At 36.4% G+C, this 23,424-nt stretch overlaps 3 protein-coding genes across 7 annotated transcripts in view; all 3 read right to left on the minus strand.

Moving 5' to 3' along the window:
• Positions 1-1,001: 1,001 nt before the first annotated feature.
• serbp1a (SERPINE1 mRNA binding protein 1a) lies at positions 1,002-8,295 on the minus strand. Of its 2 annotated transcripts, none has more exons than XM_026265477.1 (8): positions 7,929-8,295; positions 6,446-6,629; positions 5,897-6,037; positions 5,740-5,808; positions 5,556-5,630; positions 3,985-4,156; positions 2,368-2,562; positions 1,002-2,073 (listed from the first exon to the last, which is right to left on the minus strand). In XM_026265477.1, exons 1-8 carry the CDS (start codon positions 8,179-8,181, stop codon positions 2,014-2,016), a joined length of 1,149 nt encoding a protein of 382 aa, XP_026121262.1. In that variant the 5' UTR covers positions 8,182-8,295; the 3' UTR covers positions 1,002-2,013. The 2 variants fall into 2 exon arrangements, with proteins under 2 accessions (XP_026121262.1, XP_026121254.1); XM_026265469.1 differs by having other exon boundaries at positions 5,740-5,811.
• Positions 8,296-10,805: 2,510 nt separating this feature from the next.
• On the minus strand, positions 10,806-20,519 carry hsd17b7 (hydroxysteroid (17-beta) dehydrogenase 7). Of its 2 annotated transcripts, XM_026265491.1 has the most exons (10): positions 20,382-20,519; positions 19,685-19,888; positions 18,135-18,227; positions 16,350-16,464; positions 13,745-13,939; positions 13,526-13,630; positions 13,386-13,442; positions 13,070-13,116; positions 11,647-11,698; positions 10,806-11,430 (listed from the first exon to the last, which is right to left on the minus strand). In XM_026265491.1, exons 1-10 carry the CDS (start codon positions 20,459-20,461, stop codon positions 11,317-11,319), a joined length of 1,062 nt encoding a protein of 353 aa, XP_026121276.1. In that variant the 5' UTR covers positions 20,462-20,519; the 3' UTR covers positions 10,806-11,316. The 2 variants fall into 2 exon arrangements, with proteins under 2 accessions (XP_026121276.1, XP_026121268.1); XM_026265483.1 differs by lacking the exons at positions 10,806-11,430; positions 11,647-11,698 and adding an exon at positions 11,929-12,801 and having other exon boundaries at positions 13,018-13,116.
• A 146-nt stretch (positions 20,520-20,665) lies between these two features.
• ddr2a (discoidin domain receptor tyrosine kinase 2a) overlaps positions 20,666-23,424 on the minus strand; it is a 31,148-nt gene continuing 28,389 nt past the window's right edge. For all 3 annotated transcript variants that reach the window (XM_026265514.1, XM_026265507.1, XM_026265500.1), the window contains exon 17: positions 20,666-23,334. In XM_026265514.1, coding sequence (XP_026121299.1) covers positions 23,203-23,334 — 132 coding nt within the window. In that variant the 3' untranslated portion in view covers positions 20,666-23,202. The remainder of the gene's footprint in view (positions 23,335-23,424) is intronic.

Genomic DNA, 23,424 nt, shown 5'->3' on the forward strand with positions numbered 1-23,424 from the left:
TACAGAATGTAAATTGTAAAGGTTTTAGGCCATATTCTACAGAAATATTCTACTTCTATCCACTAAAACACTCAGCAGCTGTCCAACACTAACTAAAACTGTAAATTTTCAACTTTCACATCAATCAAGAAAAAAATTGCACAAGTTTTAATATCAAGGCAGACTCAGTACTCTTATTGACTCTAATGCAAGATGTTTGACACAAATACATCCTCAGCACATTCGTTTTTCATCAGCTCAGCTGAATACTGTCCAGATGTAAAGTGTTTTTTTTTTTTTTTTGCAAGTCAAAGCATCAAATAAAATTATTATTTTTTTTAGGATATTTGTGTGGTTTACTGTCACAACAACTTTAAAATGAAATGGATAATGGGTCTGTGGAGAGATGGTAACACATGATTTTGGCCTGTAGACATTTTAACAGTCAGCCACAAATAGCTGTTCCTGCGTATTCTACAAACTAAACCTCAATAATAAACTAGATTAAAACATTTTCTAAAGGAAATGCGAGCTGCCAAATGCTTTTTGCTAAATATGGACTTGTAAGTGCAAGTGTAAATCCACTGTAGATGCAAACTGCCACATCTGCAATACGATCCCATTCATTAACCTGAATACAATTAGTATTTCTAGAGCATATATGGATTCAAACCAATGTAACTTTTTTTTTATTAAAACTAGAATGTCAACACAAACGCAACATGCACTAGCATGGATGTTGACAACTGCATTTTAAACATGCTGCAAAAAATAAATGGCCCATTATTTTTGGCTAATGCATTAACTGTTAACAAATGGGACCTTATTATTATTTCTAAGCAAAAATCCATCTCTGACACCATTTTAACCAATACTAGATAGACCATAGCACAAGAGACCCAATACAGTTACTAATAGGACCACTAGTACTATAGTGTTGCTGCTAAAATGCAACTAACCAGCATCAGACAAGCAAGTTTGAGGCGGCTTCATCTTTGAAGTTAAATCACACAACAACTCTGTATGAATCGACCATCTTTTAATTATTGACAGAGGTCTAATAGCAGGGTAGGAATTCACACATCACATCAGCTGTTCCTCACTGAACAGGATGGTGTTTCTTTCAGATCAGTTATGTAGTAAAGCTGTTGCAAAACAATGGGGCAGAAAGAAAGTAATATCTAACAGGATTTATCCATAACCTGGCTCAAATTTGTCAGTAAACAGGAGTGAGGTGTAAACTTGCTTCTTGTATTTAAACTGAAACTTTGCGTAACAAGAATGATACTATCCTGAGTTACCAGAGTCAATGGCATAAAGACACCATTTTGAACTTAACAGTGGTCATTTGATAAAAAGACACTTTTTGTGGCGAGTGCAACTGAATCACCAGAACTACATGTTGGCATTAATTTATGAATCATAAATTGTACATTTAACCGAAATGACTTCAGATTGTGTTTCAAGGCCCGCCTTCAGGGAACCGAGGTGTTTAATTCCACAATGAGCAGAACCAAAATGCTCTATAATTTCCCTTAGAAATGCAGTAACCTTTACAAATTAAGACTAACTCGTAGATCTTGCCCATGAAATGGAAGCCTTGTTATGAGGCTTTTCTGTGTAAAAAAAAAAGCAAGCTACGGGACCACCTTAAGATAAAGCGGTGTGCTCTTCACACCTATTTTTGGAAATGCATATTTTCAAGCAGCAGTACAAAAAGTATCCATGAACAATGCATAATTTCTAAGAAAAAAAAAGAAACAACAGCAAAAGAAACACTGTATGAAAACATCCCTGCTACATTATTTCTAAATACAAAACCTCAACCAATAATTTGCTTCGGAATAGCAAGAAGTCCGTCCTTTTTTTTTTTCTTTTTTTCTCTCCTTCTTTTTTTCTAAAACAGGTAAAATCAGTCCTCAGGGGTGAATGGCATGGATGACAGTCTTCCATCCATTAGCATGCAAGCCTCGTAGACAAGGACCCGTGGAGGAGTGATCCTCGTGGGTGAGCGGAGCGTGCCGTCTGGGCAGCTTAAGCCAGGGCTGGGAAAGCCTCTGGGTCGTCCACGTTAGGGACAGACACTCCACCAACCTAAAAGAAGCGGATACAAGAAAAACAGCCCATTGGAGTCAAACAACTGAAACTTTAGGAGTTATTGTTCATTTCTGAGATTATCTAGAAAAACTTATGTACTTCATCTTTTTAAATGTTCTTGAACAAGTCTTGATTTGCTCAGAAAGGTCATTTGATCAAAGAACAATGCAAAATCAGTGATCATAATTGAATCAGGTGAGTGTTAATCCATAAATAAGGTTATGACAAGATCCATCAGTTGTACAAATATATATGCATGCCTGCAGATGAAATGCACAAAACAAACTGTACCTTTTCTGGCCTGCGTTCACGAGGTGGCCTGGTAGCAGCAGCAGCAGCAGCTCCACGGCCTCCTCTGCCACCTCGTGGTCCTCCACGACCACGTCCTGTGCGGCCCAGGTCCCCAAAGTTAATCTCCAGCTTGGATGTAATGTCATTAGCTGATTTACGGAAGTGGTGATCCCCAGAGGCATCATCAACAGAGGCCTGCAGGAAGGAAAAAATTATGATAATAATAAAGAGTACATCTAAGAGATATAAGAGCTGAATGAATAATCATTAAAAGATTACAATCTCAATTCAAACACCCATGCAATCCCATTTTTAAATGACAATGATCAGTCCGTGTACGTTTTGAAAAAAAAAAAATCATACCGGAACATTCAAATCTGTGTTCATGCTACCACGCAGATATTTACCACATTTAGGTCAGAAACAGCTTCTCTTTTCAACAACCGTATTTTCCGGACTATACTTTTTCATAGTTTGGCTGGTCCTGCGACTTATTTATCAAAATTAATTTGACATGAACCAAGAGAAATGAACTAAGAGGAATTAACCAAGAGAAAGCATTACTGTCTCCAGCCGCGAGAGGGCGCTCTATGCTGCTCAGTGCTCCTGTAGTCTACACTGAAAACAGAGCGCCCTCTCGCGGCTGGAGACGTTAATGTTTTCTCTGGGTTCTTGGTTCTAAATAAATGCGACGTATAGTCCAGTGCGACTTATGTTTTTTTTTCCTCATCTTGACTTATTTTTGGACTGATGTGACTTATACTGAGGCGCGACTTATAGTCCAAAAAATATGTTACATAGTATTATGTCTTTCATTCATTGATTCATTCATATCACAAAAATACATGGATGAAATTTTATTTTTTAGATATAAAAATTCAAAAGCTCAAATCCGCTTTCAAAAGTAACTGGCACTTCAAATAAAATCTGTGTCGAAAGCATTGTAAAAAAAAATTGTCATTGTATCCAATATTCATTCAAAAGATTTGTTCAAAAACACTCGATTCATCCAGTAATGAAACAAGTATTATAAGTCACTGAATCATTCATTCATACCACTTTTTCATCATTTTAATATAAAAAAAATGAAATACATATTAAAAGGTTTAATAAATCATTCAAATTAATTAAACACTTAAATAGACAGCAGCAATAATGTTTTAGCACATTATTTTGTTTAGTTCAGAATAGTGAGAGAATCGTGTTCTCTCAATTAAACCAGAATTGTGCAGCTCTATGATATAATATTGTCCTTTTATATGAAACTGAGCCTTTAGGTTAACATCCAAACATCTAGAACTATTAACCCAATTGGGAAGAAAACTGAAGCAACAAAAGGCAACGAATGTGATGAAACAGATTCTCAATAATACAGCCTGAAGGATTGTGTGTTTGTAAAGAAACACTGGGGGTGTGCTTTCAGAGTGATGACGTCACACTAAACGGAGAGCAACCAGGTTCCTCAAGCACACTTCCAGGCTACGGACAAGTACATAAAAAAAATAACAAACCTTGACTTGTAGAATGGCAGGGATGCAGCAAAGTTTTACATTTAGCATGAAACAACAAATAAACACCATGAAACACAAAAAGCTCAAACACTGTCATTTTACTTACATCCTCAGCCTTAGACTTGTGCAGGACATATCCTTTCTTCCAGTCGGCTCCCTCATTGGCTTTACGAATGTTGAATTCCACTTTGGCTCTCTCTTTATTCTGCTGGGCTTTCCATTCATCCAGAGTCATCTCCTTAGCACCTTCTTCTTTAACCTCCTCAACCTCATTCTCCCTAAGGAAACATCAATATCAAAACTGAGCTAAAAGTGCTGCATACAATTAGTTCAATCATAATTAAGAAGCACTACAATTAAGAAGGGACCTTCAGTAACTGTTAAAGATTGAGAACATGTTGAGCTTTTAATAGAGCCATTGTTCTTGAATCAATCCTAATGTTACACACTACATTTATGTTTAATTATAGGTGGAAACTTATGCTAATAGTGCCAGCAGCATATGGGCAGCAATGACTCTGCTAGGGCTGCATGATATATCGTTGTAAGCATTGAAATCACATTGCAGGATGTGCTATTTAGTATACTAATCGTTATTCCATTGGACCCAATTACAGGGATCGAAACGCAGTTGATTGTTGGATTAATTGCAGTTTAGCCATCAAACGTGCAGTTTTTTTTTGCTCACACACAGACACTGTGTCTACGCTGGACGCGACAAAGCGAACTTTGCCAAACATTTGAACTTTGTGTCAGTACATCATAAACAGGACACAGCATCAGTTTACTGTCGGGGATTGATTGTGTCCCTGCGCAATGTAGACCACATCACTGATTATAATGGGTTCTAGCCCATAGTATTTCGTCATGCCGTGCCACGCCACTCCCACCCGGTGTAGACAACGTGAGAGACACTGAATTCCATTCACTTCCACGTCTATTTGTGCCAGAAATGACACATGCGCACCAAAATGCATGTTTCTGCAAGTATCCTTGTAAACACAGTTGATTATGGCTTAAGGCTGATTTATACTTCTACGTCGGACCTACGCTATAGGCTATGCGTCAGTTTTCATTTATACTTCTGCATCGAGGTGCTGTACACATGCAGACCGCTAGTGTTACGGCGTAGGCTACGGTTTAGGGTGTGAGTATATGCGTAGACTACGGTGTAGGTTAGACACAGTATAAATCAGCCTTTAGGTGAAGATAATTGTGAAAGAAAATGAATGTGTAACAGTTTACTGGTTCACAGCAGTTTAATTCTCCTGTTGCTTTCTGTGTCATCATGTTGATCAAACAAAAACACAAGAGAAAAATCCCTCTTGTAGCTTTAACACAGATTTACTGGATTTAATGTATAAAGTGAAGACTATCCCGTGTTATTTTACATTTAATTATTCAATTTCTGTACCTGAATACTGTTAGACTCACCTAAAAAATATAAAGCACTGTTTGCATCTTTGTTCTATTATGTTTATCTATGCTTGTAATTTATTTTCTATGCTGATTTACTCACCTACAATATCACCCCAATCATTGATTATTTAGAGTTATTCAAGTCATCTGGTGAATTATTAATATTTTTTTCATATCGCAGAAAAACAAAATATCACAACGCAAGTTTTTCCCAATTTCATGCAGCCCAGCACTAATCTAGAGCTGAAGTGTACACACTTGTTCTCCGAGTCAGCAGGTGGGTGTTCCTCTCCTTCGGGGGTGTCCTCAGTGACGTTTGACTGGTCCAGCTCGCTGTAAATGGAAAGGAATGCATCCAATTTCACAAAACTAACAATGAACCAAAATACCTCCAACTGACCAGTCTGTGACTCAAATTCACAGGATCTGTTGCTCCACTGACCTTAGCTCATCCTTAACATTGCCCCAGTTATGAGATCCACTTCCTCCACGTTTTTCCTCTCCTCTTAGGCTGCTGAAACAAAAACTAACACTTAGCTTTGATATGTCACACAGGTGGCATTACATTTGGAGTTAACGTGTGGATGCAAATGACTTACGTTCGGTCGCTGCCGCTGTGTCTGTCAAACTCACGTTTACCGCGAGAGTCAAAGCCGTCAGTCCTGCCAAAACCTCTGCCCCGGCCTCCGCGCCCTCCTCTGGGACCGCCACGACCCCGGAACGGCCTGTCACTGACAGACCTGAAGAGGAGAGTTAATAAAACAGTTAGATGTCAGTGGTTTCTGATAAAATTACCTAAATTTGAATATTAACTACAGGACAACTTTATGCAGGAAAAAGAATGGTTTAAGATCCTTTAAAGATTTAAGCGGATTGCCAGAAAATTTATTTTCAAAATGAAACAAGAATTGTTCACATTAAGATCTACAACATGCGTTTTTTCCAAATAGGGTGAATTTTCATTTCATGTAGACTTCACATTATCATAAATAAATAAATAAATAAATAAATAAATAAATATATATATATATATATATATATATATATATATACAGCATTAAAAACAAATGCATCAATCAGTTTGAACTTAACATCAACTTCAAGGATCAACTATGCATTACGACACAAACAAAGGTCAATTGACTCACTTCTCCACTGAGAATTCTCCACCCTCAGCAGGTTTTTCATCAGCAGGTTTGTCAAATCGTCGTTCACGTGGTGGCCTCCTGTCAGGCCGCCTGTCGGCTGGTGGACGACCCTCCCCCTGACCTCCCTGCGGCTGGGATCCTGGCTGACCCTGCTGCTCCGGTCGGCGGCCCACTTTCCTCATGCCTGCAAAACAGACACAGTAATGATTCAACTCCACTGATGATAACAAGCATCACAGAAAACAATGAATGAAAGGGGGGAGGCTGAGACACACTAGGCATTATCTTGATCTAAATCATATTAAATTTACTTCTATTAATGTTCTTGATAACTACAAAAATTTTCATTATTCACTCACCCTCAAAATTGCTCCACAACAGTGTAACTCATTTCATTAGAGTAACTCTAGAGGATAATCTGCCACCAATATATATATATATATATATATATATATATATATATATATATATATATATATATATATATATATATATATATATATATATATATATATAAATAAGCTAATTTCATAGCCACTTATGAAAACTGACCATGATTTTACTAAAATTCTCTGAAAGGGAATTACGATGGAAATACACACTATTATTCTATTACTTCCTAAAACGGTTTTTTTTTATTATTTACTTGCGCCGGAGGAAGGGTATTTTTCTGTTTTGTAATGTACTTCGTTTTCATACCAGCAGAGCCATAAACCCCACACTGTGGGTATCGATAATAATGGTTTGCGCCTCCTGGCTGATACCACCCCTCCACCTACAGAAATAGACGCTCTCGCGCGACCCAACAGCTGATCACGCGCCGCTCGTCCCGCCCGCGCGCACCTGTTCACGAACCGGTGCCTCCTCTCATCCAGATCAGTCACTTTGACACCCGAAAAAAAAACTTTTGACAGCCCTACCTTCAGAATAGTTCAGACCGCAATTTTAAAGCACGTAATGAAATTAAAAACCGGCGTTGGGCGAATAACAATAGGAGGGTTTTCACTGGGAGTGTCGTGTATGAGAGGACGGTCTCTGTTGCCTCAAACACGAGGTTGGAGCTGCTCTGCTGCTCGACGTTAATAAAAAGCCATGCGATAACGGACTGTGCATTCGCAGACTATCGATAAAGGTTTTTTATAGCACTGAATGGCAGATTTTTACTTGCATGTTGAATTAAATGCACAAATATACCGGACATTTAACAAACACACGGGTGATTATCATTAGGCCTGCAGTTCGTGAAGAATCTAGAAAATAATTAAGCAGCAACAGGTTCCACTAACGTGCGTCACACAAAACATTAGACGGCGCGAAAATGCACATTTGCTGAAAGCGCTGGAAGTTTTTGAGTTGTCATGTAACGTTAGTTCATCAACAATAGTGATGTGCGTGACCTCATGGGCTTAAGTAGCGCCTTCTGCAGACTACTCACTTAGGAACAGTGTGAGCAAATGACGAGTTCAATGCAAGCGTTCTTTACCATCTTTCTTGAGAGGAACGGGAGCGGGTTTCTCTTCCTTCTTCTCGGGAACTGGGTTTCTCCTTTCTTTCTGTGACTCCTTTTTGGACTGCTTTGCAGCCTGCGCCGCGGTCTTGGCGGCACCAGGAGCGGTCGCATCCTTCTTCTTTTCTGCCTGCTTTAACAGCTCAAACGGATCCTCTTCATCATCAAATAGCTGGTCGAACCGATTGGTTACGACACAGCCAAAACCTTCTTGCAGTTGACCGGGCATGATGGCCCCCTTTCAGCAGGATGCTCCTCCGATTCTACGGGGATTGAGCGAGAACTTCGCTGTGAGATGCCACAAGATGGCTGTAAAAGACTCACGCTTCTCTTCCGGTGTAAAGACATCCGGGGCTCTGACCGCGAAGTCGTATGGGACATGTAGTCGCACAATATACTCCAGCGACAGAAATTACTCAACATAGTTTTAATTGGCTAAATTGGCTTTTGTATTATCATAGTATTATAATTATCTATTACTGTGTAGATAGACGATTGGTAGATAGAAGATTACGCAAAGATCTATAAATCTAAACATTTCAATTCATTTTTTCTTAGTGTTAAAGGCATAGGCTAACTGTCAATGAATTAACTTAAAATAGAAGAGTAAAGCACCCTTTTTAACATAAAGAATATAAAAAAAGTATTTTACTCATTGACACAGACCCCTAATACCCTTTGCGAGGTCAAATGTCCAGTCATATGACACCATGACTGGCCTTCTAAAAAGCTCAAATCAGCTTTGGACTACTGGAGTAAAAGCAGTCATTCAGCAATCTTCGTGACAAAAATGTGCAATGTCACAAGTTGATTATTGGGTGTGCAATGTATGAAAAGTCATCACTTTAATTATAGACCTAGAAATATCTAAATAGGCTAAAATAGGATAAGTTGATGATGTTATTATGCAGGACCAGGTGAACAAAGTAGACCAATTTTACAATGATCACATAAAATGATCTTGAAAACTGTTTTCATTGCTTTCATCTTTTTTTGTTACTTCTTGAAAATGATGTTAAGGCATGCATTTTTATTGTTTTACCCTTGTCCCAGATGTTTACCAAAAATTCAATCATCATTAACCACACTTATGTCATCATTATAAAGCTGTTTTGGTTAACATTGACTTCCATTGTATGGAATATATCTCTTTTACTCAGAAATCATACTGGTGGGGGGTTGTGTAAGGATGTGTTCACACTTGGCAGGTTTGATTCAAATAAAACATTGGTGCAATTACGCTGTTAGCGCAGTTTAAGTGTGAAGAAACCTTGGTATGCACCAAACAATTTTCTAAATTAACTTGCCTGAAACAATGGAATACAGAAAAAATTAATAAAGAAAATGTTTGTCTATAATAATCCCTGATGTGTGGGGGTAAATCAAAGTAAACCACTTGTGAGCAGAATAATATATTGTGTGTCATCCAGGTTTTTTTTTTAAGTGCAAAAATTGTATTTAATTGTACTTACTTAATGAAATTCATCAAAACAAAACAAGCAGGTCAACTGGTAGGCTACCAAAAATGTTAATTTACTATCACAATTTCCAGCACAAACACTTTCTTTGTTAGAAATTATACTGTTAATGCTCATATTTTCTAAAAGTAACACGTCTAGGTGTCAAAATAAATACTAGTTTTAAACAATGTTTTTTCTCCACGTGCCGTCTCATACCGTTAACATCAGTGTAGCCTATCCTATTTCTCTTTAGTATTGACAAAGCTTCATATTGAAGTGCAAAACTTTCCTTGAACTGTCATGAAGACAGAAGCGATTGTGATGCTCCAGCGCACAGGAGGACTGAAGGACCGTGATTCATGGACATTCGGCTAAATGGACTTTGACTTCAGACAGTTCACGGTTTATGGATTTTTAGAAAGCGTTGTTCGGCGCGCAACGATGCCGAATGTGGTGACGGAGGCGATTATTGAGTCTTATGCGCTCATGTTTTTGGTGATGTCAGCTTTTTTTGTGTACTTTTGTGGCATGGTCTGGGCGTTCTGCAACCCTAAACTCAGCGGCTTCGTTGAAGAAGAAACAGAGTGCGACACGAGCAGTTTTTCACAAGTCCCTCTGCAACAAATCTTTGCGGATCCTGAAGATGTGGAAGCAGCCCAGCCGCTACATACACGACATTTAACCAGCCACGAATTGCTGGATCAACCGACGCGCATTTACATCGCCCCATCCTATATTGTGGATTAATACTGTGAAGCTGAAAGAAAACAGCACAAATATGCTCCATCTCAATTAGAGTTATATTCATAGTAATTTACCTAAAAATCTGCACGTGTGACTCCAGCGTCAAGACAAAGGTAAGACTCAAAAATCTTATTTACAAAGCATTCAAAGTCAAATTGGTTTCAGCATGTACGTTTCTTTATTAACACAGGGAAGTGCATCTTTATGATCATCTTCACCATGGCGACCCATCAATGCCTGAAATCTCCCTACATTGCCAACTCTCATCCAGATGTATATTAATTTAATGCTATGTAGTTAAATAAATTGTTACAAGGTACTTAATTCTACTTTGTTGCATTTGCTTTGCACTTTGAGAGCTAACACAGAAAAAAAGAGAATAGATTGTAAAAGAAAGTCTCAGTTGCACATATGTATCTTTATGTATCTGTTTGTTTGTAGGAAGAGCATGTCTGTAAAATCTTGAATCTTGTTTGAAATCTTAAAACAAACACTATAAAGAGTTTATACTTTTTGGATGAATTAATTATAAAATGTACACATAAAGTTCCAGACGTACATTGTTATTCACTGGAAATAGCAGATTTAGTTTCCTTTTTTCACAGCCTGTGCTGATTTTGGCCCAAATCACTCAGCAGAGACACCATACTAGTTTTTTCTTTTTGTATTCATCAGAACATCTTGGTTTGGGGGCACAATAAAATGGACATTAAAATCAGCTAAAAATACATGACAGATTTGTGGTCCCATTTTCATCAGCCACAGAGTGACTACAATGGTAAAAACCATTCAACTTGGAATGCACTGCACAAAACCAGTATAAATTGCACAATACTTCTAAGTAGCGCATACATGAGAGCATGGTGATATTCGATTGCCAAGGAAAGCAATAACTGATGTGCACCTTAAATACAATCTAAGTCAATTTAGGATAAAAGTGTCTGCCAATTGCATAAAAGTAATTTTTTGTAAATACATAAGTGAAGTACGTGATGTGGATTATAGCCATGCTAGATTATCATAATCATTTTATATTAAATGTTTCTAAAGGTCTTTAAGAAAAATGAATATTCATGAGGTGTTTATCCATTCCTTAAATAATATTTCAAGATGGAAATGGTTTATTAAGCGATAGAATGCATGAGGTTTTGTATCCATATTTAGTTTTTTGCTTTGATATCTATATCCTCGTCTCTCAGTTTCTTCCGCACTGTATCCTCAAGTTTTAATAGCTTCACATAGAGGGCCTCTGACACGTTTTCATCAATATCCATCTGAAAACACACAAAAATAAATTAAATTATGGACAGTATCGGTAATGAATGGTATGAACAAAGTCAACAGCTGAGAAACATGAAAGTCCATGGAGTCCTTTTCGCAATTAACCAAATCACAAGGCATATAAACCCTACTACGATTTGCTTCTTAAAACTGGATTTAAAATAGACTAAAATGGCACACAAATAGATAACCTTTTTGTCAGTTCTGACCTTGTGCGGTTGGGTGTAATTGTTTCCAAGCCCAGAGGTCAAGCTGTGGTATTTGGCCATCGGGTCCACAGGGAAGTGCATCTTTATGATCATCTTCACCATGGCGACCCATCAATGCCTGAAATCTCCCTACATTGCCAACTCTCATCCAGATGTATATTAATTTAATGCTATGTAGTTAAATAAATTGTTACAAGGTACTTAATTCTACTTTGTTGCATTTGCTTTGCACTTTGAGAGCTAACACAGAAAAAAAGAGAATAGATTGTAAAAGAAAGTCTCAGTTGCACATATGTATCTTTATGTATCTGTTTGTTTGTAGGAAGAGCATGTCTGTAAAATCTTGAATCTTGTTTGAAATCTTAAAACAAACACTATAAAGAGTTTATACTTTTTGGATGAATTAATTATAAAATGTACACATAAAGTTCCAGACGTACATTGTTATTCACTGGAAATAGCAGATTTAGTTTCTTTTTTTCACAGCCTGTGCTGATTTTGGCCCAAATCACTCAGCAGAGACACCATACTAGTTTTTTCTTTTTGTATTCATCAGAACATCTTGGTTTGGGGGCACAATAAAATGGACATTAAAATCAGCTAAAAATACATGACAGATTTGTGGTCCCATTTTCATCAGCCACAGAGTGACTACAATGGTAAAAACCATTCAACTTGGAATGCACTGCACAAAACCAGTATAAATTGCACAATACTTCTAAGTAGCGCATACATGAGAGCATGGTGATATTCGATTGCCAAGGAAAGCAATAACTGATGTGCACCTTAAATACAATCTAAGTCAATTTAGGATAAAAGTGTCTGCCAATTGCATAAAAGTAATTTTTTGTAAATACATAAGTGAAGTACGTGATGTGGATTATAGCCATGCTAGATTATCATAATCATTTTATATTAAATGTTTCTAAAGGTCTTTAAGAAAAATGAATATTCATGAGGTGTTTATCCATTCCTTAAATAATATTTCAAGATGGAAATGGTTTATTAAGCGATAGAATGCATGAGGTTTTGTATCCATATTTAGTTTTTTGCTTTGATATCTATATCCTCGTCTCTCAGTTTCTTCCGCACTGTATCCTCAAGTTCTAATAGCTTCACATAGAGGGCCTCTGACACGTTTTCATCAATATCCATCTGAAAACACACAAAAATAAATTAAATTATGGACAGTATCGGTAATGAATGGTATGAACAAAGTCAACAGCTGAGAAACATGAAAGTCCATGGAGTCCTTTTCGCAATTAACCAAATCACAAGGCATATAAACCCTACTACGATTTGCTTCTTAAAACTGGATTTAAAATAGACTAAAATGGCACACAAATAGATAACCTTTTTGTCAGTTCTGACCTTGTGCGGTTGGGTGTAATTGTTTCCAAGCCCAGAGGTCAAGCTGTGGTATTTGGCCATCGGGTCCAGTGACTCAGGTTTCTGCATGAACAGCCAAAACTGTGTAATAAAAAACAACAGATGAAAACTGAGACTGGGAGAAAGCAGTGAGGCCCAGACAACCGTGAATGAACAGATTGTGTGGAGTCATCAAAAACTATTAGAATCAGAGCAGTTTCACATCTTGACTTATTTTTTTCCACTCTTTGTACTATGAAACATTTACAATTTCACTGTTGAAGAATTCAGATGTTCAAAATTCATGAAGTACAATTCAGGGTTAAACTTGATGATGCTATATGAATGTTTGTGATGGTGCTGGTACTTACCAAAGCCTCTGCTCCATTGTAAGGTGAGAGGGTAAAAGTGTTGGTAAAAATCCTTATCTGATGAGACATGAACATAATGTTAATTTGTGTAACTGTACTATTAGTATTGATATTCAAAATTAAGTAAATTGAGGACCTACAAGCCACATTATGGGCATGATGAGAGTCCAGAAGAATGATGGTAGAATGCCATAGGTGAGGTTAGTCATGACCAGACCAGGACAGATCACTGATGAGTACAAACCCTGTGAACAGATCACTGGTATTCATGACTAAATCACAATTTTTAACAATCATTAATAATTACAGTATAAAACATCATGCAATAAACCATTTTCTGTAGGGAACTGTGAACTTACACGGTTGTTGTAGTGACGGTTTAGGGCTAAACTAAGTAGATCAGATGCATATTTGGAGGAGCTGTAGGGCTCACGGCCTTTCTGATGCTGTATGTCATCTAGACTAAAAGCTGATCGCTGGGCATTACTGGAGGATGTCCAGGTCACTAGAGAATTGTGGTCCATCTGACACAATAATGACTCCAGTTCTCTCACCTGTCACAGAAGCAAAAAATGCAGTTGCATCATGGATTGTACTGCTTAATTTCAGCACCATTTAAAGTGCTAAACAGAATTGCTTAAAAAAAAAAGCCCTCTCCAGTGTTTGGCCACACTGGTAATCCTCTCATACTGTAAAAAAATCTAAATTTGAGAGAACTTAAAAGTTTAGGGGAACCAGCTTCAGGAGATTTTCTCAACTTGTTGTATTCACATTATACCACAGAAAGTTTAGATTTTTAACAGTGCATAAACTATCACTATTAGTTGAGCCATAAAAAAGACTTGTATATAAATTAGGAATTAAAAAAATAAAACTATACACTACTCTTTTTATGTTTTTAGTCTCTTGTGCTCACAAAGGCTGCGTTTATTTAATCGAAAAGATTGTAAAAGTGAAATATTTTATAAGTGAAAATAATATTATAATATTATAAAAAAATGTAAATCTATTTACATATTTTAAAATGTAATTTATATCAAGCTGAATTTTCAGCAGCCGATACTCCAGACAGTCACGTCACAAGATTATTCAGACATTATTCTAATATTCTGATTTAGTGCTCAAGAAGAAATCATTTTATTATCAATATTGAAAACAGTTTTATTGCCTAAGTTACCATTTTGTGGATTCTTTGAGAAATAGAAAGTTAAAAAGAACAACATTTACTTGAAATTGAATTTGCTGAACAACATTCTTTTTGTAACATTTAAGTATCTTTATATCTTATAAACTGAAATTATTACACGCGTGGTCTTGGAAACAGAGCAGGCACACCTGCACCTGCTCATTACGGGCTGAGCGGTCACACCTGCAGTACATCAGAACCGGGCAGCGTCAATGAACGTCAATGAAGGCAGAGCACTGAGCTCCGGAAACCCCTCATGTTGGCTATTTTTCCCTACACCACCTCAATAAAATCCACCCTTCGGGGAACTTACCTTGATCCATAGGTTTTGTCTCTTGTTCACATCAAGGCTCTATTTATTTGATTCAAAATACATTAAAAAAAACTGTAATGGGAGATATTATTTCTAATATTGGTTTTTCTTTGTTTAATATACTTTAAAATATAATTTATTTCTGTGATCAAACCTGAATTTTCATTAATCAGTGTCACATGATCTTCTGAAATCATTCTAATATGTTGATTTGTTATCAGTGCTTTTGCTGCTTAATATTTTATTCATTCATTTTTGGAAACTGATATTTTTTCTGGATACTTTTATGAATAAATGTAAAAAAGAAAATCATTTATTTAAAATTAAAATATTTTCTAACAATGCGAGTCTTTACTCACAATGGAGAGTCTATTACTTTTCATCCATTTAATACATCCTTGCTGAAAAAAAAAAGTATTCATTACTTTCATAAAAAGAAAGAAAAAAATGTACTTACTCCAAACTTTTAAACGGCAGTGTATATTGTAACACAAGATTTCCATTTCGAATAAATGCTGTTTTTTTATTTTATATTCATAAAATAATCCTGAAAAAAAGTATCACAGTTTCCAAACAAATCATGAAGCACCACAACTGTTTTCAAAATGGATAATAAATCAGCATATAAGAATTCCACTGAAGACTGGAATTATTCAGCTTTGCATCACAGGAATAAATTATATTTGAAAGTATATTAAAATAAAATGTGTTATTTTAAATTGTAATAATACTTCACAAAATAACAGGGCTTTTTCTGTATTTTTGAACAAATAAATACAGCCTTGATGAGCACAAGTCTTACCCAAACTTTTGTACAGTAGAGTATATAAAATCAAAACTCTAAATGAATTTCAGTGTGTGGGGTGAGAAAGAACCAGAGGGCAACTTGACTAGAAATACAAGCCTCACTCCTCCTCACTCGGTGCCGTCCCGGCAGAAAATCGATACGTCTTGTCTGGCCTTCGAGGACATGGAGTGTCATATCTACTGCAACTTTAATGTCTGAGGCACAATAACACAACTGTATAAAGAAGCACGAGGAAAGAATACTGCTGCCTGACTTCCAGCCCTGGTGACCAGATGCCTTCGAGCAAATGAGTGAGCTCTTCAGTAAGCACACAGCAACACTTCACAAAGAAGCACAGGGCTGCAGTTTGAGGACTCAAAATAACTTCAGCACTAGAGACTTTCGAATGAATTATTGATCGGGACAGCTGCCAGGGAACAAGTGGTTGGCAACAGTGTAATGAATCCTGTGGCATTTATGGCTGAAATATTGTTCCAGGAGATCTTTTTGAGGAAGATGATTAGTTTGTGCTCTATCGCAGCTATGCTCCTATGAATATAACTATATTATACATATTATATACTATATACCGGTAATTATAATCTATATTTGTGATTACATCTAGTTAAATGTATGTATGGTCACATAAACACACTCATTTCTAATCCATCAACTTACCAGAAGGAAATGACCAAAAAGATTAGTGGCAAACACCTCCTGCAAACCATTGGGTGTGACCTTATCTTCCTGGGTCAGAAGACCCTCCCCCGTGGCAAACATGCGAACCACATTACTGATGGGAAGAAAAATAAAACAATCAATTATTCAGCCAGTGTTTGTGGGTCTGGTGGGACAGGTGCATTTTTGGGTGTTTAATTCATCCATTCATTTATCCCAATTACAACCAATATAAACAGCATATATGTTTAATATTTTCCCGTTACCTTTGTTAGATAACATTTATGTAACAAAGTGCTACATCCTTGTGCAGGAACGGCAGGGGCAGAAACACAAAACTCACACTTTCATTCACACATACGCACACACATACTGACAGCAAGCCCAGAGAGTAGGAGGACAGAGGGAAGGTACACAGCACCTAAAGTTTTCACATTTTTATTATCCCCGTGTCCAGTGGACCTGTATATCCTGTATGTAATGTAAATGTGTAGGGGGTCATTGTGAAGTGTGGAAATTTGTTCTGATATAAGCCCTTCACAGAAAAAGAGTTTGAAATAAATAATTAATCAACATAATTTTTCTTTTTTCTATACATATACATGGGGGAAGTCTAATGGTTAGAGAGTCAGACTCGCAATCAAAGGGTTGGGAGTTCGAGTCTCGGGCCGGCAGGAATTGTGGGTCGGGGGAGTGCATGTACAGTCCTCTCTCCACCTTCAATACCACGACTTAGGTGCCCTTGAGCAAGGTATCGAACCCCCAACTGCTCCCTGGGTGCCACAGGATAAATGGCTGCCCACTGCTCCGGGGGTGTGTGTTCACGGTGTGTGTGTGTTCACTGCTGTGTGTGTGCACTTTGGATGGGTTAAAAAGCAGAGCACGAATTCTGAGTATGGGTCACCATACTTGGCCGTATGTCACATCACTTTCACTTTCACACACACACACGCGCACACACACAGGCATATATAATAATAACTAGGCTAATTTATACCAACTTAAAATACATATATAAGGTATGCAACAATTAATGCTATAAAAAGTATAATACTGAATCACTGCATGATGCATGACGGATGCATTATAAGCTAATTTTGGGTTAATCTGGTTATGCGAGTACTACAAGTATAAAATTTTTTTTTTTTATTATGCACAGTTTATGTACTGCATTGTATTATTATGTTCAAATAATATAGTAATATAGTAAATAAAATGACAGTAAAATCAGATTTATAGTTGAGGGATGTAATGTTGGAACACAAACTTGCTTTATAGAATATATTTAGAAACTATGAACCACTGTTCAAAAATTTTGGGACAGGAAGATTTTTAACATTTTTTCTGAAGGTCTCTAATGGCCACCATGCATCATATTGTGATATATTATCACAATTTAAAATTATATTTTCTTTTTCAGTATATTTTAAAATGCAATTTATTGGCAAAGCTGAATTTTCTGCAGCCATTACTCCAGTGTTCAGTGTCACATGATCTTTAAGAATTCTAATATAAATTTTAAATTTAAATTTAATTTAATTCAACATGCTGATTTTGTGCTCAAGAAACATTTATTATTATTATTATTATTATTAATTTTGAAAACATAAAACATTCTACAACTACTAATAATAATTCCGTCTCCGCTGTCACTTTTAATTCATTTAATCCATCTTTGCTGAATAAAATTACTAATTTAAAAACTAGTTAGTTTAAAAAAGTTTAAAAAGTAAAAAAAAATTAGTTACCCAAAAATTGGCAGTGTTAAAGAAATAAATACTGTACCTAGAAAACAGGCCTTTATAAAAGGCTTTGTGATCTACCCTGGGATTAGGCATGATACCAGCATTGAGATACAGATAGTCCAATCTGTTGTACCTGTTGAGGAAAAACAAGACGATTTAAACAAGTTTAAGGTAAATTAGGCTTTAAATTTATTTATTTATTTTACAGTTATACAGTTGAAATGCTCGTTTTCACTCAATATCCTGTTAATCTTGAGTACCTATAGAGTAGTACTGCATCCTTCATAACTCCAAAAAGTCTTTAGTTTTATTATATTCATAAGAGAAAGATAGTCTGTACCAATTTTTCCCGGAAAAACACGACCGGCTGGAGGCGTGACGTGTGGGCGGAGCTAAAGAATCACGAGCGCTAGTAGGCTTTTGCGTTGAGAGCGTTTGGAAGTTGTGACATTACCGTGAGAAAAAAAAAAACATCATCCAAAACAAACCATGGCTAACAGTTCAGCTGTTTATTTACGATCCAGAATCAGATCCCGAGGCTGAAACTGAACGAGAGCAGCAGCAGCAACGACTCGCTCTGAGTGGGGCTCGAACCCGGGTCTCCGGCATGGGAGGAGGCAGAGATATTTGAAGCAGTTTTACTCAACGCCTGCGGTTCCAACACACGATCGTGACCCTTTTTCGTTTTGATTGCATCATCCTTAAGAAATAAACGATACGCAAACTGGGCCTTGTTTGTAAAACAAGCATCTTCGAAATGCAGGGAACAAACAAAAACACTTGCACAACTCCGTTGATGCTCTGTAAAAATAAACTCCATCCACTGGTCCCTTAATGCTGTTTTTTTCTTTGGTAATCTGTGCAGGGTTGTCTTGCCCTGGCAACCAAAAACACACTTCTTTTGTGACTTTTCGCGACGCTCTCGCTCTGATCAGTGAATGTCTGTGCTCTCAGTGCTGTGCTATACGGGAGCGCGCGCTCTTCCTGCAGACTTGCCCTTAGGACCCATATAAGGAAATTTCGCTCCATCTAACGTCACACAGAGCCATACTCGGAAAAAACTTTCCGTAACTTGTGACAAACTGGAAGGAGTATTTTGGGAACAAAAATACTCCTTCAAACGTACAACTTAATTTTTGAAACTTTGTCCATGTTTAGAATGGGAATCCAACTCTTTAACAGTGTAAAAAACTCAGTATGCATGAAATAGCATTTCGCCCCCCCTTTAATCATTTAATGTTATACTTTAATCAGACTGGAGGCTTCAAAAGTGACACCTCATCTGCTTAACTTTGCATGAATTCAAAAGTGCCCAAACTGTTCAGACAGTATTGATTCATGCTTACTAATTGTAGTGCACAACATTTTAATGAGCACAAATGAGATTTAAAAACTACAGTGCTGTGCAACTTCATTTTAGTCTGTTTCTAACATATAGCTGAGATGACTTGGAATATAGTGGATGAGTCAATGGGTTACTATTATGGTGTTTTTAGGACCTGACACCCCCCACGGTCACAAAACTGTATAAAAAGCATTAAGTCTATCAAAATTAGTGTATTTTGGCAAACAGGTACTGGGATGTCTTACTTCTGCTTGAACTCCTCAGCAGCCCTGAGCACAGAGCGCATGTTGCCCACATCTAAGTGCAGCAGAGTAACCTGAGCTTGAGGGTGAGACACTAGAAGAGCCTGTCGGGCGGCCTCGGCTCTCTGCATGTTCCTGCAGGCCAGACAGAGCTGCAGCTGGGCATCCTGGCTTAACAGACGCTCACACAGAGCAAGGCCAATACCACTGAACACACAATAAACACATGCATGAAAACAGGTTCATATGTATTGAACGTACACATTTATGCAAACAGGGTTATATGGACTGAACATACATATTTATGCAAACAGGGTTATATGGTGTAAACATACACATGTATGTAAACAGGGCTTAATGTAGTGAACATTAACATGCAGAGAAAAAGAGACAATATCCAACATGTTTTCTCAAGTATTAGCTATATGAGAACTTAACTGCGGAATAATACACTTTAAAAATAAAATTATTCCTAATATCGGTCTCTTTTATTTTATTTTTTTAAATCAAGAATGTTAATTGAATGTAGCGTAAAAGTTATCAGTACAATAATAACCGAATTAAGTTTGTTACAGTACGGCGGTAGTCAAACATCAAACAAACTTTACCATCGTCATTAACAACGGTGATGTCTGACTAATATAAATATAACAGTGATGTTAAACTACTAAGTAAACAATTAGACACACAGTTTCGTTACCTGTTTGCACCGGTTACCAACACTACTTTCTTCATCCTACCCTTACATTGATACAATATGACTATGCTACCTGTGTACATTAATCGTAACGTGGTCTTTCACCAGCGTCTGTGTATGGACGGGGTTTGCACAGCCGCCATGGTGTGATTGGAGGTCACACTTCTATCGGCCAATCAGCTGTTTCTTTTCTGTGACGTGACATCTACCCTGACCAATCCAGATTTAGCCACTGTCAGACCAGACTGGCCAGTTACTTCGATAGCAGAAAATTATCAGAAACTGAATGTTGCAATCAGATTTATTTGACAGGTAACCAACGCACGAAAAAAAGCATTTAAAAAGTGAATATGTGACACTGGAGCACAAAACCAGTCATAAGTAGCCTCGGTATATTTGTAGCAATAGCGAATAAATACGTTATATAGGTCAAAATTATAGATTTTTATTTTAAAAATCATTAGAATATTAAGTAAAGTTCATGTTCCATGAAGATATTTGGGAAATTGTCTCTCGTTAATATATCACAACTTAATTTGTGTTTAGTAGTATGTATTGCTAAGAACTTTTTATTTTTTGCACTCTCAGATTCCAGATTTTCAAATAGTAGTATCTTGGCCAAATATTGTCCTATCATAACAAACCATACACCAATGGAAAGCTTATTTATATATATTCTGATGATGTATAAATATCAATTTCATAAAAGTGACCCTTATGACTGGTTTTGTGGTCCAGGGTCACATATTTGAGTACACACAATGTTAAAATGAATATCTTGATACATTCCAGGCTGTACACAAATGTCAAATTCACTTAAGTATACATACAAATACACGTTTTAGTACTGTAAATGTATGAAATCCATGATTTTATAATTATAAAATGTCTACACAACAAGTTTAAAGGCGCATCAATTTATTATCTTATGTACAGTTTCCTAACATATACAATAGGTTGTTAGAGAAAAATGGTTAGAGGACTGCTAATAAAAAATACAGTACAAAGCATAGATTAGAAAGAATAAGCATCACCTAAAGGAAATTTTGCTATGAATAAAATAATAATAATAATAAAAAATACAAAAATCCAGTTTTTCCATGCATTGTGATAAGATGTTGTCAATAGAGAATATGACATTTTTTAATTTCCTCTGCTCACAAATATGTTTTATAAAGTGGAATGTTTTTGTAAACAAACTCAAAACCTCAGAAGGGCTTATTACTGTTTCATGTGGTTATGGTTTAAAGGAAGAACTTTTAATAGAACATTTAATAAACATTTAAACAGTGCAGAATTAAAGCATATCTATAATGCAACTTCATCAGTCATGTCAAGAACGCTAAAATTAAAGATAAATGATTTTCAAACCCACAACCAAAACACTTATTATAGACTGGCAGATATCTCAACCAACCACAAAAGGTGCACACATTTTTCTAAAAATATGGTCATATAAAATGACCTTACAAAAATGATTTACATGTATACAAGTTAATTACAAAACCAATTTCCGAGTGTCCCATTTGCAGCACTTTTCACATGCCAAAACATATCACAACTTACTGTAAACCATCATAGTGCATCTGTTCAATACAAATCCAGTATTTATCCCACACTATAACAATCCAGCACCAGAATATACTCTGACATAGAAGACAAACAGCTTTAAAATACTTTTTTTTTTCTCTTTGTTTCTTTTTTTTTTTAATACACATAAACAAAATTAGCTCTTAATAACAAATGAACTTACTGCCCCATTTGGCCTAATGTGAGATTAGTTGAAAATATAGGACAAATGCAATGAACTAAGTACTATATCTGATTTCATCCAACTTCATGCAGATGTTGTAAGACATTTCTGTAAAGAATTATGTCTATTCATAGCTCATTATGCTGTAATGCAAAAGTTGTTTTGAGCGAAGAAATAAAAGATCACAAATGAAATGGACTTAAATAATAACCATTATCACCCTCTCAAGATTCTTTAGACAATAAAACTACAAGAAAAGCAAAACACTAACATAATGCAGTACACTTAAATATATGACACAATATAGGTAGTTGCAGGAAAACACTAAATGTATAGTTTTAAATGTACAAATTTAATTGAATTTTTATGATTTGAATTTGAAATTCTGTGACAACCAGATCAATTGGCTTTCTGTTAATCCACTTGAGTGCAAGTGGTCTTTGCAGTTTACTACAAAGACAAAAAAAAAAAAAAAAATGAAGTAAAATAATAAAATATTTTAGCATTTTCGATAAATGAGATGAAAATATACACAAACGTCAAGAGACATCAAGATAAAACCAAATGTGAATCTGAATGTCAATTAATGATTCTTATTTACATTCAAGCTGTCTTCGGCCTTAAAAATACTGAAAACAACATTAAATTGGAAATAATAAAAGGCGCATTAGTAGCGGATACCTTGTTTTTTTTTGCATTTCCTCTTTATATTAAAAAATCTTCTTATCGATATTTTAGAATATTTTGCATTATTTGGAGAAAATACACAGTGTGTTAAATCCAATTCGTCTGTGATAAAGGTGCCTAAATTTATTGCTACATTTTCATTGTCCTAGTGCTGCACAGGTATTGTAAGCCAGCTGAAGGCACTTAGTTATGGGGGTGTAGTTACAATATATATCAGTTTGCCTTTGCACACTCACAGTGAAAATTGCTACAGAAAAATGATAAATTCTGATCTCACTCATATATGGAAACATATAAGTATGTTTTACGGTGTATAGTTGACTGGAGTCCTGTGGGCGCACTGAAATGTCTCTGGAAGTGCCAAGGTGGGCACATAAGTGGACACTACGGCTTGCAATCCAGTAACGTGTGATGAATCTCCTGGAAGGAAGGACGCTCTTTGGTGTTCCTGTTCCAGCAGCTCAACATGAGCTTGTAGACAGGGTCAGGACACATTGGTGGCTGAGGCAGGTATATCTGAAAAGAAGAAGTGGTACACTATTTAAGGTTAATAATTATATTTAAACACATCAGGAGGGTTAAAAGAACTGTTTTTTTTAATGTGAA

Source organism: Carassius auratus, chromosome 6 (assembly GCF_003368295.1).
Source record: "Carassius auratus strain Wakin chromosome 6, ASM336829v1, whole genome shotgun sequence".
NCBI classification, from domain to species: Eukaryota; Metazoa; Chordata; class Actinopteri; order Cypriniformes; family Cyprinidae; genus Carassius; species Carassius auratus.